Here is a 23,285-nt window from a genome sequence, read left to right as displayed (position 1 = left end):
ACAAGATTGAAAAGCCAAATATAGATTCATGCCAAATCGACACCAAAATAGCTTGGGAAATTGCTGGGAAATGACACAATCTCAGCAGTTGAGTGAACAAGTCGTCTGTTAGTTTCATAATTGTCTTTCCATCGGCCAGTTGACAGACACAAACCACAACGATGTGGCTCAAACTAATATGGCCAGTTCCAGTGGACCCATCCGACGTCCTCTACGCTTTTCATTCCTGATATGGCAAAAATGTGGGAAGAGGACACCTGGGGCACCTGTGTCTGGGCCTGGGTGTCTATATATCGCATTGGCGTTGTGTGTGTGTGTGTCTGTCTTTCCCAGGAATTATGTTTCCCAAGTTGAAGCCAAATATGAAAATGTTTTGACAGAACCCAAAAAGCAAACTTTTTCCGAGACATTTCCCAACGACTTTCTGTTTGCACGCGTGTGTGTGTGTTTGCTTTCTGTTTACATGTTTATAGCCAAGCTTAAGTTTTCTTTGCTGTTTCCTTTTGTTGCTGGGCGAAAAAAATTAATAAACTTTGGCTCTTTGTGCGTCGGTGGGCGCCATAAAAATTGTCGGTTAGACCCGGAGCATCGCTTAAAATATGGCCACATATGACAGTCCAACAGACTCGACTCCACAAATACCCAGTCTAATATTCATTGGTTTTTAGCAAGTCCTATCACTCAAACGTTACAACGTACAAAGGTGTGGACCTTGACATTTTACAGAATATTTTATGAATATTCTGCTAAAAACGCAAAAGAAAAGGTAACAATTAAAATTGCAAAGAATGCAATTACAGAAATTAATTCAAGGCCTAAATGACACCCAAATAGTCAGCAGTTCAAATTAATACTTAATATAAATGTCTCAATTTTGGTCTTCAAAACATTTGATTTAACGATTAAATGCGTTTCAAAGAGCACAATATCCTCATCAAGCTACATTCTCATTATTTTTTAATTTTCTCTGCGGAATATACCCAGAAAATTTCATCCTTGTCCAATGGGTGGCCAAAAAAATTGTTTTCAACATATTTATGATTAAATTTCATGGCCCCGAGCTTGCCTAGGAAACTTTCTGGGTGCTTTCTCTTAATTAGCGTGTGGCACATTTCTTCGTCGACAGAGCTTAAGAATTTTATGATGCTGCCATCGTTTAAATTTTGACAACTGTAGCTAGCGACTAAAAGCTAGAAGTCTAATAAATGGGATTTTAAGGATCTTTGTAAGCATCTTTGTATTGTGACCACTAGCATTTCAATCATTCGATTAATGAGCACGCTATTCGAAGTATTTGTCAGTTGTCTATGTTCATTTGAGGGCATGATTTTAACCAACAAATTCGTTGATCTCGCCGATTAATCATAACGTTTGAGGCTCTGGCTCTTTTCGGTTCAAACATTTTTCAGCCGCATTCAATCAAATTAATCACCATGAGGGGCCCATCCATTATAGAAATGAATCGCCGGACCTTTTATTGAGCGGCTCCATTCAACAGTTTACCAAATGCAATTAAGTGGACAAAGGCAGAAAGTATCTTAAAGCTAAAATCCCTTCACCTGACAAACAGGCATCCACCCACGCAAAAAAGGAACCGATTATCCATGTAACCCGTTTGTGTCACTTTCCCCCATTTCGCCACCCTAAAAATGGGGAAAAAAGAGCAAAAAGGCTTCAGGACAAGCAACGGGTAAATGTCGGTCCTTTTTTGCTTTATACTCTTCATTTGCCACTTTTAACTTGATGTTTAATTTTCGTTTTTCAGAAAGGGAGCCCTTCCGGATCGTGCCTCTTATTTTGCCTGGTGCCTCTTCGGTGCGGCCTTGACTTATCCGTTTTATAATTTAAAGCGAACTTAAAGCGCATTCAGCAGCAGCAAGTAAAAGCTTGATCCTTCAGCATGCTTTATTCATTTGCCCAATATCCGTAGTTCCTTGATTCGCACGTCGCTCGCTGGCACGGGTACGAAATTCAAGTTAAAGTGTATTTTCATTTTCTAGCTGAATTTTTGAGAAGATTGCAATGTACACAAGCAGCCATTGTCGGGTCGGAGTTCCCTTAACGACATTTTCGGATGAAATGAAAACACTTTTTAAAGTCAAGTGGCTAAAGCTAATGCTCTGAGCAGATTTACAGCCAAATTCAATTAAGTGAAACAGCTTTTCTTTAAGTCAACTTGGGCAAGATTCGGTTAATATTTTCTCAGCTACCATCACCATAGGGCTAACATCATCAATGAAAACGGTTTAGTTCTAAGACACTAGCTTGCACGCAAAAAGTTGCGCTCTAAAAAAGCTAACATAGAAAATGAACCAATAGGTAAAATTGACTCAATTTAACCAGCAATAAAATGAAAAATGTTGCAACTAGTGTAGTGCAAAGTGTTTCGAACACAAAGGACTCAACTCCGTGGGACTTGTCACTTAACTTGTTGTCAGGTGCCACAAAACAGCCGCAATTGCATCAATGTGGCAGCCACCACAACGGTGACGAGGCAAAAGGGAGTTGCGATCTGGCAGGTGACTTGCGGCCTCGTTATCCGGACTCTGCAGCCTGAAGACCGGAGACCAGAGAACTGGAGAACCGGAGCATGGACCACGAAGCACGGAGAACGAAGTGTGCCCCATGTCATTGTCACCGTAAAGAGTCACTTTGTGCCCGGAAAACAGGTCCGGCCAGCAGTCTTAATTAACCTGCCAGCCGATGGACGTGCAGCATGCAAACAGGCAGCATGCAATTGGGGCCACCGCCCATGGCACGCACTTCCGACTTCCGCACTTCGTGGCAGGACATACTCCTTAAAAAGGCGTCCTCGTCCCTTCGTCGTCCCTTTTGCTGCCCAGTAACTGGTGGCTAATTCCCTAATCAAGAGCCAGCCCCTGCAGCGCCTGCATTTCCGTGAAAAGGTCTGCATAGCGTGCGCTTTTAATTGCGCTCTACAACACTGTCAAGCGATAAGCAGTGCGGATACTTAATCAAGTAAAAATTATGGCAACAAAGAGAATTTCTATTTTAAAATATAGCCAGTAAAGCTCAATGTTATATGTATAAATTTGGTTAATAAATAGTTTCTTATAACATTTTTCAACCAACCTATTTTATAGGTCACCGAAAACAAAAAGTATGGATGTTTTATACACATCTTGTAAAAACTCACCGAAATCGAAAGCCCTTTCAAGGATGACAGACCCACGTTTCTCCTGCCGCTCCTGTCGCTCCTGCAGATCCTTGTTCTTCGAGGCTGCCAGCTCGGCGGAAGTGAAGGTGCTCGCCTTGTCGATGGACTTTCCCTTCGGCGTTTGTGGTAGCATGTATCCGCCAGAATAGCCCATCAGGTAGTTCGCCCCACAATTGTCCTCGCCGTCGGGAACGGAACGGGGAACCTTGCCACTGCCACAAACGCACTCGCAACAGGCCATAGTCACGTGCTTCTGTCCAGGACCGAGTTGCTGATTCTTGAGCGGCTGCTGACGTTGTTGGATCTCATCTGCGGAATTATCATGGTGCAGACAACAGTACTTAATGCGACTGCAAAGCAATTTACCGCCGGCTCCTAGGAAGAGAGCGGATCCACGGTCCACAGACGAGTTGCTTGCCTTCAGAGCAGGTTTCAGGTTCGACTTCGCGGGCGAGGGATACAGATTCGGGCCGCTTCCTCCATCACCAGGCCCGTTGCCACCCGGCAAAGTCAAGTCCAGGACGCTACCGCTGCTGCTCGAGCTGACATTCGGGGCTAGGGTCACGGGTCCCAGGCCCAGGGCATTTAGGCCATTGCTGCTCAGGGTGGTCAGCGATCCTCGCGAGCGATTTCGCCGCAGCGAATTGACCCGGTTGGTGGGGGTCGTGAAGCTTACATTTCGAGTCGCATAAAGGTCAACGCTGCTGCCGCTGCCGCTGCGACTTCGCGGCTGAAAGACGCGCTGCTGCAGGTGTATGCCAATGTGTATTGAAACAGAAACCATAACCAATGGTAACCAACCACTCACCTGTTGAGCGTTTTGCTGCTGCTGCTGTTGATTCTGGATCTGCTGCTGGTACTGCCGCTCGGCGCGACCCCTTCGATCGGAGCGGTCGCCGCCGCTGTGACTCCGCATGCTGCCGCCGTACCGCTGCCGCTGGGGCTGGACGGGGCTGGTCTGCCGCGGAATCACCTGGAAAGGGGCAGAGAAAAGCAACGAAAAGAGGGAAAGGGAAATGATTAATGTGCAACTGTTGTGCGAGGATGCGAGCCGTCGAAGAGTCGTCGAACAAGGCGTGGACCGGGGTCGTGGGCTACCTTATCCTCCAGCAGATTGGCAAACAGCCCCACATGATCCTCGTCTTCGTTCATCATGGCAAAGAAGTTCTTGAAAGTGTCCGGAAACGAGGCCGGAAACTGGCCACGCGCCTCCAACTTGGTATCCATGTCGCGTGTACAACTCTTCTTAATATTCTTCTATATATCTTCTTCTCACTCTCTCTATCTCTCTCTCTCTCTCTCTCTCTCTCTCTCTTTCTTTTTTTAATTTTTTCTTTTATGAACAACTTTTTTTTTTTTTTGATCCATCGTCATCGCAAACCAAGTAACATGCAAGAAGAGAACAGGCATCAAGGTTAGAGTGGGACAGCGAAAGCGACAGGTATTGGACGTGCGGAAACAACTTAAAATAAATAAAATATATGTTAATTTAAAACTTTATTAATTCCGCAGATCTCTGAAACCTTAGAAAATGTCTACCTTGCTTCCTCCTGCGAATAGAGGTTTTCTTTTGAATTTGCAGCTTAAAATTGTTCCTTTTCAAATGGAAATATGCCGCCTATACTGTTAATCCTCGCAGCTTTCAGTTTTCAGATTACAGCTTTCAGCGTTCGCATAAGTAAAATTCAGTTCCTTTTGTATAAACATTCATGCAGCAGTCACAATCCATACCATTTATAGGGACTTCAAGATTTAGATTAAGGCCAATACACAAGTTTTCTCAGCGGTTGAACCTTAATTGAAAGCGAACGTCTTTCAAGCGCAACTCAAGGGTAAGTGGGTGGGTGGTGAACAGGGTGGAAGTCCCACCACCCGTAGAAATACTTAGCATACTTTTTGGGCACCCCTTCGCCGCCACATCCACACCCCCACACCGCCAACTCCCATTCAACTTCCACTTCATCTCGGGCTTTTTCTCCGCGGCCTCTTCACACTCCTTTTTCCAAGCGGCTAAATTTGAAAAGTTATCAGACCACCCCGTCCCGCAAAACTGATGTTTAAGTTGTTGACGTTGGAGGTGTCACTCCAATATGTGTATACATAATATATACACCCCGGAACAGATATATATATATACCCCCATCTCGAGAACTCCACGAAAAAGCATGGGACAAAAAGTTATTTAATGGCGGTTTTTTTTCGGACTGGACGCCAAAGAACTTATTCAACTTTTATGCACTGCAAATGGACTAAACCCACCGCCACTTCTGTCTAACAAAAAAACAAAACCCCCCCGTCGGCCATGTAAATGAGGTGCAGATGTGCGTCCCACAAAAAAAAGAAACAAAAACATTGTCACTTTGAAACTTTGGCAAAATTCGTTTAGCACACTCCAACGCGCCTTCGAATTACCCAGTGTTGAAAAGTAGAAACGAGGGCCAAACCCAAATTTAAACTCTTTGTTAGTTTCACTGCTATATAGCGGCATTGAGTTAGTTCCTCGATTCAATTGCACATCGACTGACTCAACAAGTTGCCTTAGTTTTCAGGGCGTGACATTATGCTTCGCTGGCGCTATGGGCGTGGCCAGTGCAGTCTAGACTGGAGTGCCAAGCCCAAGATTCGCTGCCACGAAGAGGTCATTGGTCGCGGAAAACAATTAATTGCAAACCAACAAGTTACTTGGCTCAAATGCAAACACACTTGGAAAAGTGCAGTGTCAGCAAATGAGTGGCATGTTTAAATTTAAATCCTTAAATATCCACATTCTTTTGACCCAACTATTTGTCTAGAAGGAAGGGCTAACATTTGAGTAAATAATTTAGATTATCATCAGCGCATTACTAAGATTTGTTATGTGCAAAAGCGGGAAGCTAAATTATTTCGAGTTCGAGTAGAAAAGTATGCGCTCTCCTAATGAGGGGATTTCCTAACCTAATCCCAACCTAATCCGCTTTACGAAAGCGTTTGATCTAACCGCTGTCGAGTTGTAATAACGAATAACCATAATGCCCTCTAATTTTCCACTGCATCTCGAATTTGCTGCCAATTTGCAGTGGGAAAAGTTTTTATTGGGCAGGGGCTCAGAAGTCCCCCAAAAGAACCTCCCTTCGGCAATTTGCGAGGCGTCAGCGGAAGCAAAGCAGCCCCCATTTCCCTACCTTTTTTGTTTTTTGTTTTCGGTTTTTTTTATTTTTTGTTTTTTTTTTCGCTTTACTGGGCTGTAAAACAACGAGAAAAAAGTTAGCCTCTTTCGTCAAGTCCCCAGCTCAACCATGTCAAGTGGGAACCTGGCCCAGACTCTCGCGTCGGGCTTATTAAAAAGCTGCGGACACAGTGAATGGCTCTTGGGGGAGTGTAGGTGGGTGCACCTCGAGAAAAGTCGCCCATCTTCAATGCATTTTCTTAGATATCTCTCGAAAATTGCAAACTTCTTAACGAATAACGCCTGGAATAAAACATGTAGTGCATATGAATGTGGATATGTGGATATATTATTATACCCATGGTTATTTAAATAATTCTTTGTTGTGTAGAAAAAAATGTAATAAGGGTATAGTCTAGGATTTCGCAAAAGCGTTTAGTGTCCTCAAATGATTGTCGAAAACAAGGACAGCGTTTCAAAAAATATGAGCATACCTCAAATGCAGTGCCATCCTGTCTCGGTGGCCTAGAATCCATATCCCAGAATTCCACATCCCTGCAGCCTTTAATTAGCAAACCGTATGTAAATTGTAAATTTTCCTCAAACTAAGGAGAAGGCTTCTGATTTGAGATTTCTGCTGGCAGCAACATATTATTCTCTGTCTTATGGTTTATTCAGTCATATACTCGTACATATGTACAATATATTAAGTGAACGTGAAGTTGAAGGCGCAAGAACATAGCTACAAGAGAGTTTATCGAGCCAAAAAGGCAACGTCCCCAATTTCAGTAGCAAATTGCACTCCCCTTTCTCGCCTATCCATCATTTTGGTTAGGCGCACAGTCGCGGTTACAATATTAGAGACGCATGGCACCGAAATCTGAATTGAAACTGTTGTAAAAAGTATAAACGCAACAAAAGCATAAAAAGCTAGTACTCATTACAAGTCCTCATTAAATACACTCGATGCTTACTTAAGATTCTGGTTGTGAGATACATAGTTTCCTGAGGTTCAATTAATGTTGAATATACAATAGCCAGAATACAGCGAAACAGAGTAGATTTATATTACATTCGCTGAACCCCAGTTGCATGCATACGAGTATTTGTGTGAATTTATGGCCTGCCCAAATAGGTATGCTACGAAACGGCAAATGAACCACATCCTGCGGCCAAAGAGAAAGGGGCGAAATGGGGTCAAAATGTGGGCAAAGGGGACGAGAGGGGGAATCTTTAGAATCTGGAGGAAACAGCGTGAGAAGCGAACCAATTGAGGGCTCCTAGAGCAAGGGCAGTAATATGAAACGATGGCATAGGTGGGGCCAAGAAGATGTTGCAGCCGCCGCTTTCTGGAGGTTAAGTAGCAGCCCTGAATGAAACTAGGTTGTTGCGGTTAGCTAGGGACCTGTATCTAAGGTCAATGCGAGTGCAGCATTACTTTGAACTGCCCCAAAAATCATCATCATCATATCATCATATTGATATAAAAATGCTAACGAAACAGGTTAAGCAACTGCCTTAATGTTAAAATATACTATTGACGTTTTATTCTATGAAAACGGCCAGTGAAAAGCCAGCGGTTCACTGACACATTCAACTGCAGCTGCTTAAATATTCATATCCCTAAATAATTTCACGGTTTGTCAATCAATTCTAGTGGCAAATAAACAACCTTTTTTCCAATCTTCCCTTCCGAATACCAACCATTTCCCAGCACTTGGACACTGTGAGTGTGTATACACAACACAACACTAGAGGATTGTCAACTTTTCATTTTTAAACTCGTGCACTGACAATCGATTCGAGTTTCATTTTTAATCAAACAAAAAAGCCGTGTTTGGATGAGAAGTTAAAATAATTATTTCCAAACGTTGGATTCAGTATTTATATGCATTGAAATAAAGTAAAAAAAAAAACCTTTAATGTTGCATAAATTTGCAGGGTTTCACAATAGAGATCGCTTGACTTTTGTAGCAACCCAAACCCCAACCCACTTACACCTCTAATTTTCGGAATCGAAACTCTTCCGCTGATTGTTTGCATAGGTCGCGACAGTATCCGAATTCCATGAAGGAACGATCCCATCGGAGGCCGATAATTTATACCTAGCCGACCCAAAATCGAGAGGTCGCAAAGAAACGTCTTCGAGTGGAGGGAATGATACAAAAAAAAAAGGGCAACTGGACGTGGAGTGGCACGTGGACATTGGACGTTGGACGTTGCGCTGGGCAACAAACTAACACAAAACATAAAACTGGCCAAAAGGAACCAGAAATAAATAAAAAGGCGCATGAAATTGGATTTGCACAACTACAACACATGGCGGTAAAGTGGGCAGAGTGGGTGAAAGTGAGGGAAAGTGTAAGGAAAATGAATGGGCTCAATCGGAATGAATGAAATGAATGAATGGACCAATGGGAGCGGACAGCAGGAGCCAGAACCTTATAAATGTTTAAGATAAACCTCTTCCCCTTTGCCTTTTCACATCTCCCATTAAAAAGGAAAAACAGGCAAAAAATATGGAGGAGAAAAGAATAACAGAAAAGCAGCAAGGGGCACTACGCACCATTTTCCCAGGGAATCGAGATACACAAGGAAAAATCGAATAAGTTTGTGCGTGTCCAACGCATCAATCAAGTTTTGCAAAGAAATTTATCCTTTGTACAAATTCTTGGAACAAGTTCAAGTACAGATTACTTCAGGAAACATCATTGATCCTTTTAAATTCCAAGGAAGAAATTATCATAACTAACAATATTTCATCTACTTTAGTTCCGGCTTTGTAAATCATATAACTTAAGATCACTTGAAAGCCATATAAACTATTGCGTTTCTTAGAGTGCTGCCTTGCACGCTTGAGCTTTTTTATAAATTTGTTTTCTCCCTTTACATTTGCTCGTCATTGAATTGGGACAAAGAGCTGGAAGCTGGATATTTATCCAGAGAGAAGGCCACTTGCGGCATGTTGATCTAGCTGTTAAGGCGTTTGTAATGACAGGGATAAAGTTTTATGACAACAGCCACCGGGCAGTGAAACTTTGGCTTTCACCTTCCACTGATTTCTCGGTTCATATTCAGGACTCCGTATCCTTAACCCACCCACATAATCCAGATGCTCGGTAGGCAGCACTGGCCTGCAGCCAACTGGGCAATCAACGAACCTTTTATGCCAAAACATTTGAGATTTGAGCTAAGGCAAATGCATAAGCGTAGGTTAACTTTTGGTGCCCAGAAATCGAGATGAGTAAATAAACAGTCTGCGAACGGTCTCAATGTCAAGTGGGCAGCTTGGAAAGTCATTTAAAACAAATATGTGTTTTCAGGACATATTGAGTTGCCCCAGTCCAATGGTATGGAAATTGTGTCAAAGACTCAGGTCTTTTTGTGCACATAACCGAAATCAAATGAGTTTTTAATAACTGACCATGTGCTCGAGCATAATGTTGACTCTGACCAAATGACGTTTATATAATTTTTTTTACGGCCATTTTTAAATTTTACTATGTGCAATAATTGAAAAGCTCATTCAGGGGTTTTTATTAACAAAAATATTTAATTTCTTACTTATTGCAATTTACAACTCTGCTTGCAACTTTACAATTCCATTCTCCATTGTGCGAAATAGCCAACAATGCCTTCAATGGCACTTCAACAATGGATAAACAAAAAGCGGCACCGAATTCCCGTTATCGAATGCAATAAATCAAATAGAGACCATTATAATGAGACTTTCAGAAATGTAAAAACAGGGCAAATAAATTGGCAAATTAAACCATAATGCAACCGATGTGCCAGGAAGTTGCTACTTTGCATTGCTACTTGCATTTATTTATGGATTCCTCCGTTTTACGGCTCTATTATTGCCTCCTCTGGTGACCAACACGATGTATTGTGCCGACAGCTTCAAAAGGGGTCAACGGAATTATAAATAGAAGCACAACGGCCATAGCTTTAACCGGAAGTGCATCAGTCATTCGAATCTGGTAGAGTATTGGCCCACATACATACAGCCGTGGACGTATAAATAGCACACATCAGAACAGTAACTTTAGATCGATTATTTCAAAAGTATTTGGCTTTCGATTCCAAAAATTTTGATGTGAATCGACTATTGCTCTCTTCTACATGACGTACAACCCAAAAATTTACCGTTATCATTTTTTTCTTCTGCCTTATGCTTAATTTTTGTTCGCGAGCGACTATTTAGCGTGGTCACAGAAATAGCACACTTTAAAGAACTTACAGCAAATTCCGTGTAAAAAGTGGTTTTCCTAAGTTTTTTTTCGTTATTTAAAAAATTTCGTCAACAAATTATTGTAATTTAATACAAAAGTTAAAAAAATGGGTCGAGGAAAGCATTGTTTAGTTGAAGAAAGGAGGATGATATTCAACCTAACTGAATCTGGCAATACACCTGCTGAAATTGCCGAAATAATGAAATGTTCGAGGAAAATGCTATATAATGCACTGAAGGTAGCAAAAGAAAACACAGCATATTTGACCAATCAAAAAAAACGCAAACCAAAGCCACGAAAAACTGATCCGCGTACAGATATGCTCATAGTATGGAAGAGCAAGGCGGATCCTTTCAAGTCCTCCCGCGAAATTATGGAGGAAATAAATAAAGAATGTGGCACAAATGTATCGAGGAAATTAGTGGCAAGAAGACTAAATGAAGCTTCCCTCTTTGGACGCATCAGCAGAAAAAAGCCGCTCCTGTCAAAACGCAACATATCGCAACGATTAAGTTTCGCACGGGCCCACCGGGATAAGGACCTGAGTTTTTGGAAAAACATCCTTTGGAGCGATGAAACAAAAATTAATAAAATAGGACCCGATGGGAAAACATTTGTTCGTCGTCCAAAAGGCCAAGCTCTTAACCCCAGGTACACCATGAAGACTGTTAAGCACGGTGCCGGTTCCATTATGTGCTGGGGTGCATTTTCCTGGCGTGGTGTGGGTCCGCTTTACCGGATGAATGGCGTAATGAATCGCTTTATGTATGTGGACATTCTCAAAAATCAAATGGAACCATTTACGTTTGAGAACATGCCTCTGAAATGGACATTCCAGCACGACAACGACCCAAAGCACACATCTCGTGTCGTTGAAAAGTGGTTGAAGGACGAATCCATCCAAGTTCAGGAACGGCCGGCTCAAAGCCCTGACCTAAATCCTATAGAAAATCTATGGAATGATGTCAAGGTTATGATATCCAAAAAAAAAATTTTCGAATCTTGACGATTTGTGGAAAGGTGTCCAAGAAGCCTAGAACTCCATTCCAAAGGAGAGATGTCAGAAGCTTGTGGAGAGTATGGGTCGAAGATGTAACGCAGTCATCGAAAATCATGGATACTCAACCAAATATTAAATTTGCTATACATTAATAACTTTTAAACTTATTTTTTATGATTAATTTAAGATATTTTGAAATTGTGCTATTTCTGTGACCACGCATTTTTCGTTGTTTTTTAGTTTTTTAATTTCCACATCTTTTTTTTTTTAACATTTATTCATTTTGATTAATTAATTTATTAGTTTATAAGCTAAGCTATGAAGAACGAAAGCTGTTTTATTTCCAAGAAATATTTGTTATTTAAAAAAACTATTCCGAAAGATGAACTTCATTTTGTGCTATTTATACGTCCACGGCTGTATGTATGAGGTTCTTGACCGTTTTTAGTTTGTGAAACTAACTAATTCAAGTCCCTAACCTTAAAGAATACCAAGCTAAATAAGAATACCATAGGGGCTTCAAGTCGCAGAAGTTCGACATCTGAGAAGTGCATATTCTCTATAACTGAAGCATCTCGAAATCACTTTCCACTCTGCCATTCAATTCCAATTAATCAGACGCTAATTGGAGCCCATTTCCGATATTAATTGATTCCACTACAGACACTTCGGGTTGGATGGGGCGCATTAAGATGCCTCTGGATGTAATTGAACACATGGACGGGGTATGAAAAGCCAGCGAGGGATGATAAATAGTTTGCCGTGCAGCTTCAATGGCTTCGCGGGGGTTAATTGGTTGACGGGACAGAACTTTAATTGCAACAGCAGCGGTGGACTTCTGGTATCCTTATTCCTATATTAAATTATACGCAATTGCGCATTCCATCGTTTGCATGCATTTCACTAATACCTGTTGCCAAAACTCGAACTACAAGTCCAAACAAAACCAAATTTAGGAAATACAATGCCAGCGCGTAACCAAGCAGCGTTGTAGTTTGAGCAGATAAAGGCCGGAAGACAAAAGAACCATGGGTAACGAGCAGAGTACAGTGCAGAGTCGGGCAACAATGGAATCGGGGAGCCCCATTCCGATAAATCACGGACGAACTGACCGACTGGATCAGATTGCAATGTATAGCAGTTCGCCGGGGAAATCTTCCTCCTTTCACCAATCTTAATGCATTCGAGACACGGTTGATTGACTGCCAAGCACATTGAATAATCCAAAAGAGCGACGGCGAACACAAAAGCCAACCAAAGTGTTGATTGCAAAATTTATCCCCGTGCATTTCGTATTCCCTACAATCGGGCTGGGAATGGGAACGGGATTGGGAATCGGGCTGGATATACATATATACTATATATACCCTCTGCGGTACTTCTATCCGCCCAACAGTTGACGAGTGGGGTGTGTAATCAGTTGTCAGCCATCTGCCAGGCCATTGGCGCCCCAGCCAAAAGCCAAAACCTGTCACCCGAGGGCTTCATCACTGTCAACTTGCTGGCCGGATCATTATCGCGACGTTCCCGCCGCCAATTTCTATGCAGAAGGGGGAATTTTATTTATTCGCAATCGGCAAAAAAGCGCCAATAGATGTCCCAAATATTACGGATAGTTTTATCTATTTATAATATCTACGCAGTTACTAGCTTTTCATGGAAGCTGAGTGCATGCGATCCCGCCGCAAAACAAGCTTGAAATGGGTACACATGAACTTGTAGAACGAAAAGGAGGATTTTAAAATGGAAGGAATCTTTTTCAACTACTAAAGTGTCATGGATTGGTACAGGTGTAAAATATATTGAATTTCTAAGCCCGCCGCGCTCACTTCGAAGGCTTGATATATTTTTAATTAAAATTAATTTCACATAATGAAGTGCACCAGTTGAAGTGCCAACTGCGGGGGAGATTTTTGGGAGACCAGAGGACTGCAGTTGGTAGGTAAAACATTTCAAGCGACTGTCAGGCTGGCGTGCCACTTCATTTGTACAATTTGCCACCCACCTTCTCTGCCCACTTGCCGCAGTCACCACCCACAGCCACCCACCTCAACGACATTTAAATACCAGCAACATCAGCCACGTTGCATTTTAGCTCCGACTCCCGGTTTACTTTTATTGCACGCAACAATTTCGTGCACATTTCCCAAGAGTGCACTAAAAAAAAAAAACCATATCTGTGAAAATGCATTTGCATCAGGAAAAGTCGGAAAAATAAATTAACAACCTCAGTAGATTGCGAAATGCATTTCTGGACTTGTAAAGTCCAATCGCTTGCCGCAATAGAAACTTAAAAAAAATTATTTGAACAACTTAAACTGAGCTTTTAAAAAATGGGTTTTCTTTGGTGTAGAAGATGGAGGACGAACGATGCCGACAGCTCGCCTGGACGCTTTTCTTTCGAGCGGGGAAATGGGAAATGGAAGCGGAGGGTTGGCGAAAGAGGAACGGGAATGAGGCTACAAAGCCTCGCTCCTTGGAATCAACTTAGCCGCAATGCGCCTCCAGGTGCTCAACATTGTGTCCCACCATTGCCGGGACGAAACCAAGGATGCGGCAGATGGCTGTCTGTAGTAGTAGTGTGCAGTACGTTGAGCCCGGGACACTGACACTGGCAAAATCCAGAAGGACCAACGAGAGCAGCCGGATACGGTTCATGCAAATGATCCAGCCCTTGAGGGTCCACCAACTGCATACACACACACATATAAATTGCGGCACAGAGAAACAGATACAAACAACATGGAGGGTCTTCAATTATCAAAAAACTTCTACAGTTTCCCAAAGGGTAGAAAATTTTCAGGGTATAGTTCAAATGCACTTTAATTAATATTCCAACGAACATCCAATATTAAATTTCGGAAGCCCCAAAGTCTCCGTTTAAATTAAAAGTTACGTATTTCTTGTAACTAACAACGGAGATAGCCTGCACACGTTTGTTAGCTCAAATGAGAGTATGTACATATAGGGGGCAAAATATGTATCGCAGATATGAGACCATTAGTCCTCGTTTTGATTGGTTGTTTTCGGGCCGCAAAATGATTTTGTATTATTACTTAGCATGACACACATTAAACATTATTACACTTTTATTTTAGCATGTTTTTCACTCGCTCCAGCTGTCCCTGTCAAAAATTTGGATCATTAATCACTATTAAACTACCCCAATGCGACGCCTACGGGGTTTTCTTTTTTTTTTGTAATATTTTTTTCTCTTTTTTGGTTAGAGAGCGAGCACAGTGGCTTTAAATCGCATGGATTGGATATTGAAGGACTAGTGAGATTAACGAATTATGATTTATTGCGCTCTGCTGTTGGTCATCTGGCAATCGCCCAGCCTACTTGGGTTTGCTTATCTGGCCAAAACATATATCCGCACTTAACAGAACAACCTGAATATGAGCAGGAAGTCTCCGTCAAAACCCTTGACGAGACATTTACCAATTTACAATACCACATTGCAAGACAGGGAAGTATTGTTGCCAACCAACCACAAGTGCAAGTCTTCATGCCGAGTTAAGTGGCTTGTACTTTGACAATTTACATTTGCAAGTCTGCAATGTGGAAAACATGTATGCGGTAAGCGACGAGCGAACGATTTTCTTGCGAATTTAAGGCATGAATGCATTATTAGTTAAACCAACAGAAAAAAATTAAACGGTGTTAGTTTCTAGCGAAAACTACTATAAGCGCATTATAATACACCTATAGAATCTTTTTTTCACCATAACTGAATTTTCTTTGATAACCTATCTGTTTTGGGACAACTGTACAATTGCACGTACAAAAACTGTCATTACAAAATGTTATCGTTGTAATCGGTTCGAGCTAGGGTTGCCCCCTCTATCCAACTCTCAGTTTTCTCTTCGATTCGACTTTAAGGACTAAGCTCGTCACAATATCAACAGCTGCGAGGAAGTAACTTTAATTATTGATTTTTATTCGGCTGCCGCACGGCGACGAGGACGTGGAAGACGTGAACAAGACGGTTAAGTATGGCGGCTGATGTATCTGGGTGCGTGCTGCCGGCGACACATTTTTATTATAGTGCTGCTTTACCTTAATTACATTAAATCGATATTGCCCGTGTGTGTGTGTATGTGTGTGCAAGGTGGCTTGAATGAAATGAAGCTGCAAATGAAGAAATGGTGAGAAATGGAGAGAAATTGAGAGAAATGGAGTCCCAAGTGAGGAGCTTAGCAGCAAAGAAAAGATAATGTGAAAGCAGCCTTTTCATTTTGTTCGCAATTTATGCACCCACTTTCATACTTATTTCAGGCGGCAGGGCACCAAACAGAACACCAAACTGCTCCTGTTGATTAGTTTAGACGCTTTTGTGAAGCCTGCCACCACCGCGGGCGAAATTGTAAACAGCAGACAGGTGGCCGGTGGAATTTGAATAGGCCTCTATTAAAATTCGGTGAGTCCTGCCAATTCGAAAATGCGAGGCGGATTTGGTGTAAGCACAGTAAACAAAAGACCGGCCGTGAATAATACCGAAATCAGCAATGTATACAATAGGAGAAACAAAGATTTTAATCACATTTTCGTTGCCTGCCTAGCCAAAGTTGTCACTCAAAAATGTCCGTTGGCAATGCAACTGGTTTTAATTTTCCAGATAAAACGATACTGTACGCACATGTATGTAATTTGGGCCACGAATGACTTATTTTCGTAATAATTGAAATTTTTAATTGAACAACGAATGCGCTGGTTTGTCGGACCTAGGAAATGCCTGGGACTGACAGATAAACATTTTGTAATTATAAAAACTCCCACGAATGTTCAGCAACATGAGCTTTTTTCTTTTGCACAATACATCGACAATTATTTCTATCCGGACACCTTGGCTTTGCACTTCATTAGAGATTTGGATTTCATTATTTTGAACACATTTTCCACATCGCTGCAGTTTGCTGTCACAGGAAATTCATTTTCTTACTTACACGTTTTCGCACTTCGATTTGGCACACGCACCTGCAAAATCGCTCCCTGTCACATTCATATTTCAATTTACTGTGAATCCCACGCTGAAATGTCATTGCCAATCTCTGTAACAGGTGTTAAAATGATTTTAATTGAGGCACAAATGGCATTTATCAACTGAGTTCACAGCCAATGTTGACAGCTCGCAAAGGGTTGATTACAGAGAGCAAATCGGACCGACTGATGATTTGCAATGGTTTTCACAGAAGTACCCAGTGTCCAGTATCCAGGTATCCAGTGAATAACTATTAAATTAAACCCACGCGTACGAAAAATACGGATTCCAACTGTGAAACATTCACCATCAACCTAATTCAAACAGACTGTTTCTCTGGCTCAAATACCGCCGTATTCTATGAGTCATTGTGATATTTTTGGGCCCTTTTTCTGTGTATGCAATTTTGTTAGTTACTCGTACTATATATTGTTGGGGGGCTGCGAGCGCGTAATTAGTCGAACCGTGTATTCATATTTGCCCGGAGCAAATATTGGCCCTACAACCACTTTATCCCCCAGCTGGAAGCCACTTAACTCGGGGGCTAACCGAAAACCCCTTCCTCGCACTCAGTACTCCATTTTCCTCTCGAGTTGCGCGGGTTTTGTTGTGTTTCCGGCAACTAAAACCTGGCGTTCGAGTCCGTGCAGAGGTTACATGTGTCACCCACATCGCCACATCCCCTCATCTGCACAACCCATGGACATCAACCCCACACTGGCTCTGGGCACTCGAGTTTCTGGTTTAGATAAAATGCCTGCCTGGCTGCCAAAAGATAAGATATACATACAATGCACAACAAAGGCCTCATCGAAACGCTCGAGTGGTTCCACGTACACTGCTAGTTGAGGGATTATGCTTTTAAGACTTTTCCCCAACTATACACAACAATTAAATTCCAAAGTAGTCCCTAAAATGAGAATATATTGCGATTGACTTATGGCCGACCATTCAAGTACATGTCCAAGTCCAAGGTCTATAACAAAAACCGAACATCACAATTGAGAAGTAGTTTTCCCGCAGTGGGGAAATGCTGATTGAAGCCATCTTCCCAAGGGTTTTCGCTTCACGGGAGCTCCAAGATTCGGTAATGGGGAAACAAAGTTACTTGGAAGCAGAAGGACCGAGTCCTTCATAATTAGTTTGACAATGCGGGGGCGTTGGATTTAAGTGGGTTTAATTTAAGCGCTGCTTGCCGAACGCTCTTATCGCCGATCAGCAATGGCATTTTCAATTGTATCAGCAGGCGGCAGAAATCGAAATGCGTGTTGATTGAGCCTATTAAGTATACGCTCTGTTGGCTACCGATTAATTATGAACAACGAGGGCAGTGAAATGGCCGAAATGGTTACAGCGGGTAAGTACCTTCAACAGGCCCGGGGCTTAATTTTATGATTGATTAATCCATAAATATAAGATCAATAGAGAACAGGGAGCGGCGGAAAGAAGGCAAAACTTGCTGGGAATCTCTCAATTTTATAGCACATACCCGTACCTGCCGGCTAGTCTATTTAAATGTCAATAAATATCCAGGCACTTTTCAATCTGCCCCCGTGGGAAGCCCTCATGGCCACTTGGCCTCTGATGGAAAACCTGGCCCCACGTTGGAGTACATTGACTTCGACGCCTTAATGGCTTTTTGAGTCGACTCGACTCGATTCGAGTTGAGTTCAGTTGCATTTTTTCTGCATTACTTGATTTTTTTATATTTCTGCAGACGACGCTAGGTGGAAAATAGCCGTGGAAAATGGTAAAGCCTGGTGGAAAACTCTCTGTAACAGCACACATGAACGCGCTTCCTCGACTGACAGGCAAATAACAACAAGCTGAATACACGCTTCACAAAATCCTGTGCCAAAAATGGGACTGCAGAGGTCCCCAAAATAACAACAGCAAACACAATCGTTGAATTAAGGATACAGCTAGTCCGACGGTAAATAATTACCACAATAACAAATTAGGAAATCTATAGAAACTACACCAAAAGCTTTAGGAAATGATTGATTTCAACAGACATTAAAGTAAAACGAGAAAAATGTAAGTTAAGAAATTCAAAGTTAAGAAGGCGAAGTGCGTACAGATACCAACTTAATGATGCTGTAAGCCTCAATCTTCTGCATTTTTCCCCGTGCAGACATACGTATGTACATATGTAGATGCCAGGAGGCTCTTATCCAAAGGAGGGTATAATCTCTTTCGATCATTTCTTCAAAATCAATTATTACACCAAAATACCAATTTGAAGATTCCCAGGGGCACACGACCGAACGCAAGGAATAAAATAAAAATAAATAAATAAATCCGAGTCGAAAATTCGCTTTTCGCGCTGTGATTGACAAACTGAATCCGCCTTTTTCGACGCTTGACTTGGCTGCATATGGATTGGTCTATTAGGCGGCAGGTGTGGCTCAGGTGTGGGTTCTCGTGGTTCTCGGGGTGCTCGGGGTTCGCCGGGTGGCTTATGGGTGGTTCTGGCATTTGGTATTTTGTTATTGTGGCCGGGACACGCACGCCAAGTCAAATTGGCTCATTTATCTTATTTCACTTTACTCGGCTATTCGAACGAAATGTTTTTCAGAAAGCGGTTTCTGTTGGTCGTTGGTTCTAATGAACTTGCACAGAGTGTCCTTATTTCGTGCAGACTGCGAATGAGATTTAAATATTTCTTAAACAAAATTATCGTACATTTCTAGCTTATCTGTCGGCAAGAGTTTACATTTTTCTTTCCAGGTAAACCAATTTTGCAAAATTCCCTAGCGAATCGTAAACAGGTGGGCTCAAAACGATATTGGAATTTTCATTTGTCCTGCCTGCATTGTGGATTCGGCATTTATACGCACAGATTTGTATGACGATGTTTATTTGTCTTGAAAATCGCACACTTGTTTATGGAGTAATACAGTGCGAAGCATAAATATTTATACGCACACTCGGCGACAAGGACAAAGACCAAATTTGACTGCCATTTGCACATTTTTCCAGGGGACTGCGGCAGTTGGAAAAGTTTCCAGCTTATATTCGTGTGCGGTATATGATACACAGACGATTTGAATGATTTTAAACGCATTAGCATATAAAACACATATGTTCCTCCCGGCGGCTCCCATATTTTTTTACCAACACCCAACTTTTCGACATTTTACAGGGCCAAAGAGAAGCGTCAAGTTGAATTTTCAAACGCAAGACAGATACGGAGTGAGGTGTAGTCACACATGTGCAAAAACAATACACTTTTTTGTGTAAATACACGAGGGAAAAAAAAGAAAATTTGGATTTGTTTTCATCATCCTAATGCCCTGTAAATGCTGTACGTCTTTCTTCTTTATATTCACATTATTATAACACGCTTTGTATTAAATTATCTTCATTAAAGGTACTAGTTAGTCTGAGCGGATTGAAAAGGAAAACTGATACAATTCTTTACGTGTAAACAACTGAAAATTCAGCAAGTCTCGCGTACTTTTTCATATGCGAATGTTAGCAATTTTTCATTTTACCAGTGGGCGAAGACTTTTAATGCGATTGCACAGCTGCCACAAACAAAAAAAAAAGAAAAAATAAACACAGCAGTTTTTTGCCTTCTTTGAAACTCCTTTAAACTAGTTCTTAAAGTTTTCATTTCGGGCAGGCAATGCAGATGAGAAAAACTTAAGTCCAAGTTGTTTATTGACTTTATGACCGAATGAAATTTGAGTGCACGCTCTTTGTTGATTTTTCTCCAAAGCACTTTCAATGTGAATTGTAAATTTGTTGAATTGGCAGCGGTTTTCATACTTCTCCCATCCGAAACTCAACGTATCGAACGTGCAGTAAGTAAAGATAAACGCATTATCGACTGAGCTGCGAATGAGTCACTTCCTAATATAAATGTTTTCCATAATCAGTTCAACCATTCAATTAGAATCCGTATCACGAACGATGGTCTCCTAATAAACTTCAATCAGATTGATCGTTTTATCGCCAAAAACGCCCCAAAAAGGCAGGCAAACAACTGAACTGAAAGAGGCTTTCATGCTTTATGGCCATGTGATGTGTACATATCCCCCATCTGTGAATCCCCCATTCTTCCACCCATTGTTTCCCGAACTTTGGCCAATGCCATGTTTTGTTGATTTTCTGTTTTCAGAAAAATTGTTAAGCCCCTTTTGTGGGTCAATCGGCGTAGGAAGATTCAGGGGAAACCTCGTTGCGGCATTCTGAATGGAAGGAAATCCTGGGCAAGATTGTTGGGCATCTCAATTTCGCGGAATAGCGTATGAGTTGGAAATCCGTTTACCCAGATTTCTGGGGGATCCGGGCTCTTGCAGGAGGAAAGTGGCATTGATTGCTGAAAACTTCAAGATATTATTGCCTTAAACAAAGGTGCATGTATTTAACAAACACATCCTTCACTCAAATTGCAATAAGTGAATGGGGCAACGAGTAAAACGCTGCCACTTAAATCACATAACGATAAAAAGAGGAAATAGCGGGACGGAAACGGAAATGGAAATCGAGGGAAGGATAAAGGATAAAGCATTTAATGGGTAAAAGAGAGAGGGAAAGTGAAAGCGGTAGTAGGTAACTGGACATCAAATAAGCAAAACAAACAAACAGGTACTCCAGCTCCAAATAAACCAAAAATATATGTATGTACATATATGCACACATATATAAACAGATATGCACATATATGAATACAAATAATACGAAAAAACAACGACGGCAACAACAACAAAAGGCCGCATCGTCGGCATTAACAACAGCTTTTAAATTTCAGTTATAAATAATGAAAAACCAACAAACAAACAGCAAACAAGCAAAATGGTTGGCGAACATAAAAAAAACCCACCGTCAAACTGGGGTGAAAAAAACCAGAGTATAAACCGCATGCAACTGAAGTGAATATTAAAATTAAATTGGGAAATGGAATATGTATCGGAATAACCACAGCAAGAGTTACAATATGAATATATGTGGCGATATTTCATAGAGCTAATGCTTCAGTGTCAATTGGAAACGAGATGAAATAGTAAATTCCAGGTGAACAGCGTAGCTAATATCTAGATAAATCTGATACCAGAATGGGAATACGTTTAGCGCCCCTAAATCAAGTTACATTTTCAACGACTTATTTACGGGCCAGAAAAAAGCGACGGGATTAAGAAATTGTTGTTAAAAATGCCCTCAGATCGTTAAAAGAAAGCGTTTTAAGTGAATTCAATCTAAAAGCAGACTCTGACATGTCAGCTTTGATATTGATTACCAGGTCCACTTCCTCTACAATTTTCTACATTTTTCACTTGTTTTATTCGCAATATCCTGCCCACCAAGGTTAGGACATCCGACTGCGATGTCGGCAGTGGAAGCGCAATGGAGGGAAATTAAATTACCAGGCCCAGCAGATTCGAACTGTTCACTGTTACACTGTTCCACTGTCCCACTGTCGGCCCTTCCACCTACCAGTTTTCCTCCTCTGCCATCAAAATATTTGTATATATTAGTGGGAGCCACAAAGAAAATATGTGGAGCAAAACGCCAAAGGACATGGCCGGCATTTTTGATTTTGTTTACATTTGGCATTTTTCATATTTCTGTCGGTTTTTTCCTTTTCACTTTTCACTTTTTTCGCCTTCCAGTTTCCCGGGGCAAATGACAACGAAGGAGAAAACAAAAGTGTAGCATACATTAGGGGGTCTGCAGTTCCAGGCTGCCCAAAAGGAAAACCGAACAGTGGGTGAATGTGCGGGACAAAACTAAACACTTCAAAGTTACGCAGGTAATTTGTTTGGTAATTTTCGAATTGAAATCGTATATATATGTATAATTGGGGGAAGTGATTTCAATGGAGATAGTATAAATTTCCCTCTATCTTGTAAATGTTTATTGCAACGTAACCTAAGTTCTGGCAAAATAGAATGTTACAACAAAATTCCCAGGCGAATAGCAACAATCAAATTCATATTATTCCGCCAGCGAAACGACGACGAAGGCAAAAGTTCCAAGTCCATGAAAAATCTACTCGTGAAAAACAAGAAGCAAGCGAAAAGGGCGCCAAGGAAAATAGGAAAAGGATGTGCATAAGGGGAGGCCACCAGGCAGATGGTACCCTCTTAGCAAATGCAAGGACACCGATATCCTCGGGCCCTACCAAACTGTGTGTGCGCCGTGGCACCGAGAAAAACTACAGAAACTTAGCTTCTTACTCACATTATCGTCTATCGTATCAGTAACGTATGTCGATATTAAACCATACAATTTTGGAAATAACAAAAACAAAGCGACGTTATCTTAAGTAAAAGGCTCTTTATAAATATTATGTGATATCTTGGCAGACCGGGCTTTGGTTTCCCTCAGTGTACTGAAGTGAGATGGATGGGGCGCGAGTATGTGGGGAGAAAAGACCAAATTGTAGGCAAGTCGTGAGTCGTCTAAGCGTCTGTCTGGCACAATCAAAACAAGGAGCAGTCAACCGGGCCACCGCAATTCTAATTAACTGCCAGATACACAAGGACACTCGCACATCCCAGCATCTAAGGATCTAAGTAACCAAATGGTAAATGGAAGGTCTGCGTTTTTAATCCACAAATTAAATCGAAACCTCAAAAGCTCGAAAATGTAGAAAACAAGACACTGGCGGCGCTAAGTTGGCGATGGCTACGGCACTCTATTCTGCCAACGTCCTAAGCACTCGCCTCACTAATGCGCAGTAAAAGGCATTAAGAGGCCAGCTTCCTCAAGTGTCCTTCTTGTTTTTCCCGCCCAAC

General features: G+C 41.6%; 1 protein-coding gene across 8 annotated transcripts in view; it reads right to left on the bottom strand.

The window, feature by feature from the left end:
* LOC6524286 (mediator of RNA polymerase II transcription subunit 15) overlaps positions 1-23,285 on the bottom strand; it is a 41,539-nt gene that overhangs the window by 15,611 nt on the left and 2,643 nt on the right. For 2 of the 8 annotated variants that reach the window (XM_002100112.3, XM_015190098.2), the window contains exons 1-2: positions 4,277-20,838; positions 3,158-4,151 (exon numbers count right to left, since the gene is read on the bottom strand). In XM_002100112.3, coding sequence (XP_002100148.2) covers positions 3,158-4,151; positions 4,277-4,405 — 1,123 coding nt within the window. In that variant the 5' untranslated portion in view covers positions 4,406-20,838. Of the gene's footprint in view, positions 1-3,157; positions 4,152-4,276; positions 20,845-23,285 lie in introns of those variants that run through there. The other 6 variants (XM_039374197.1, XM_039374191.1, XM_039374190.1 and 3 more) reach the window with 6 other exon arrangements.

This window comes from Drosophila yakuba, chromosome X (genome assembly GCF_016746365.2).
Source record: "Drosophila yakuba strain Tai18E2 chromosome X, Prin_Dyak_Tai18E2_2.1, whole genome shotgun sequence".
NCBI lineage: Eukaryota > Metazoa > Arthropoda > Insecta > Diptera > Drosophilidae > Drosophila > Drosophila yakuba.
The sequence above is the reverse complement of the archived record's forward strand: the minus strand, read 5'-3'. Positions and strand labels throughout refer to the sequence as shown.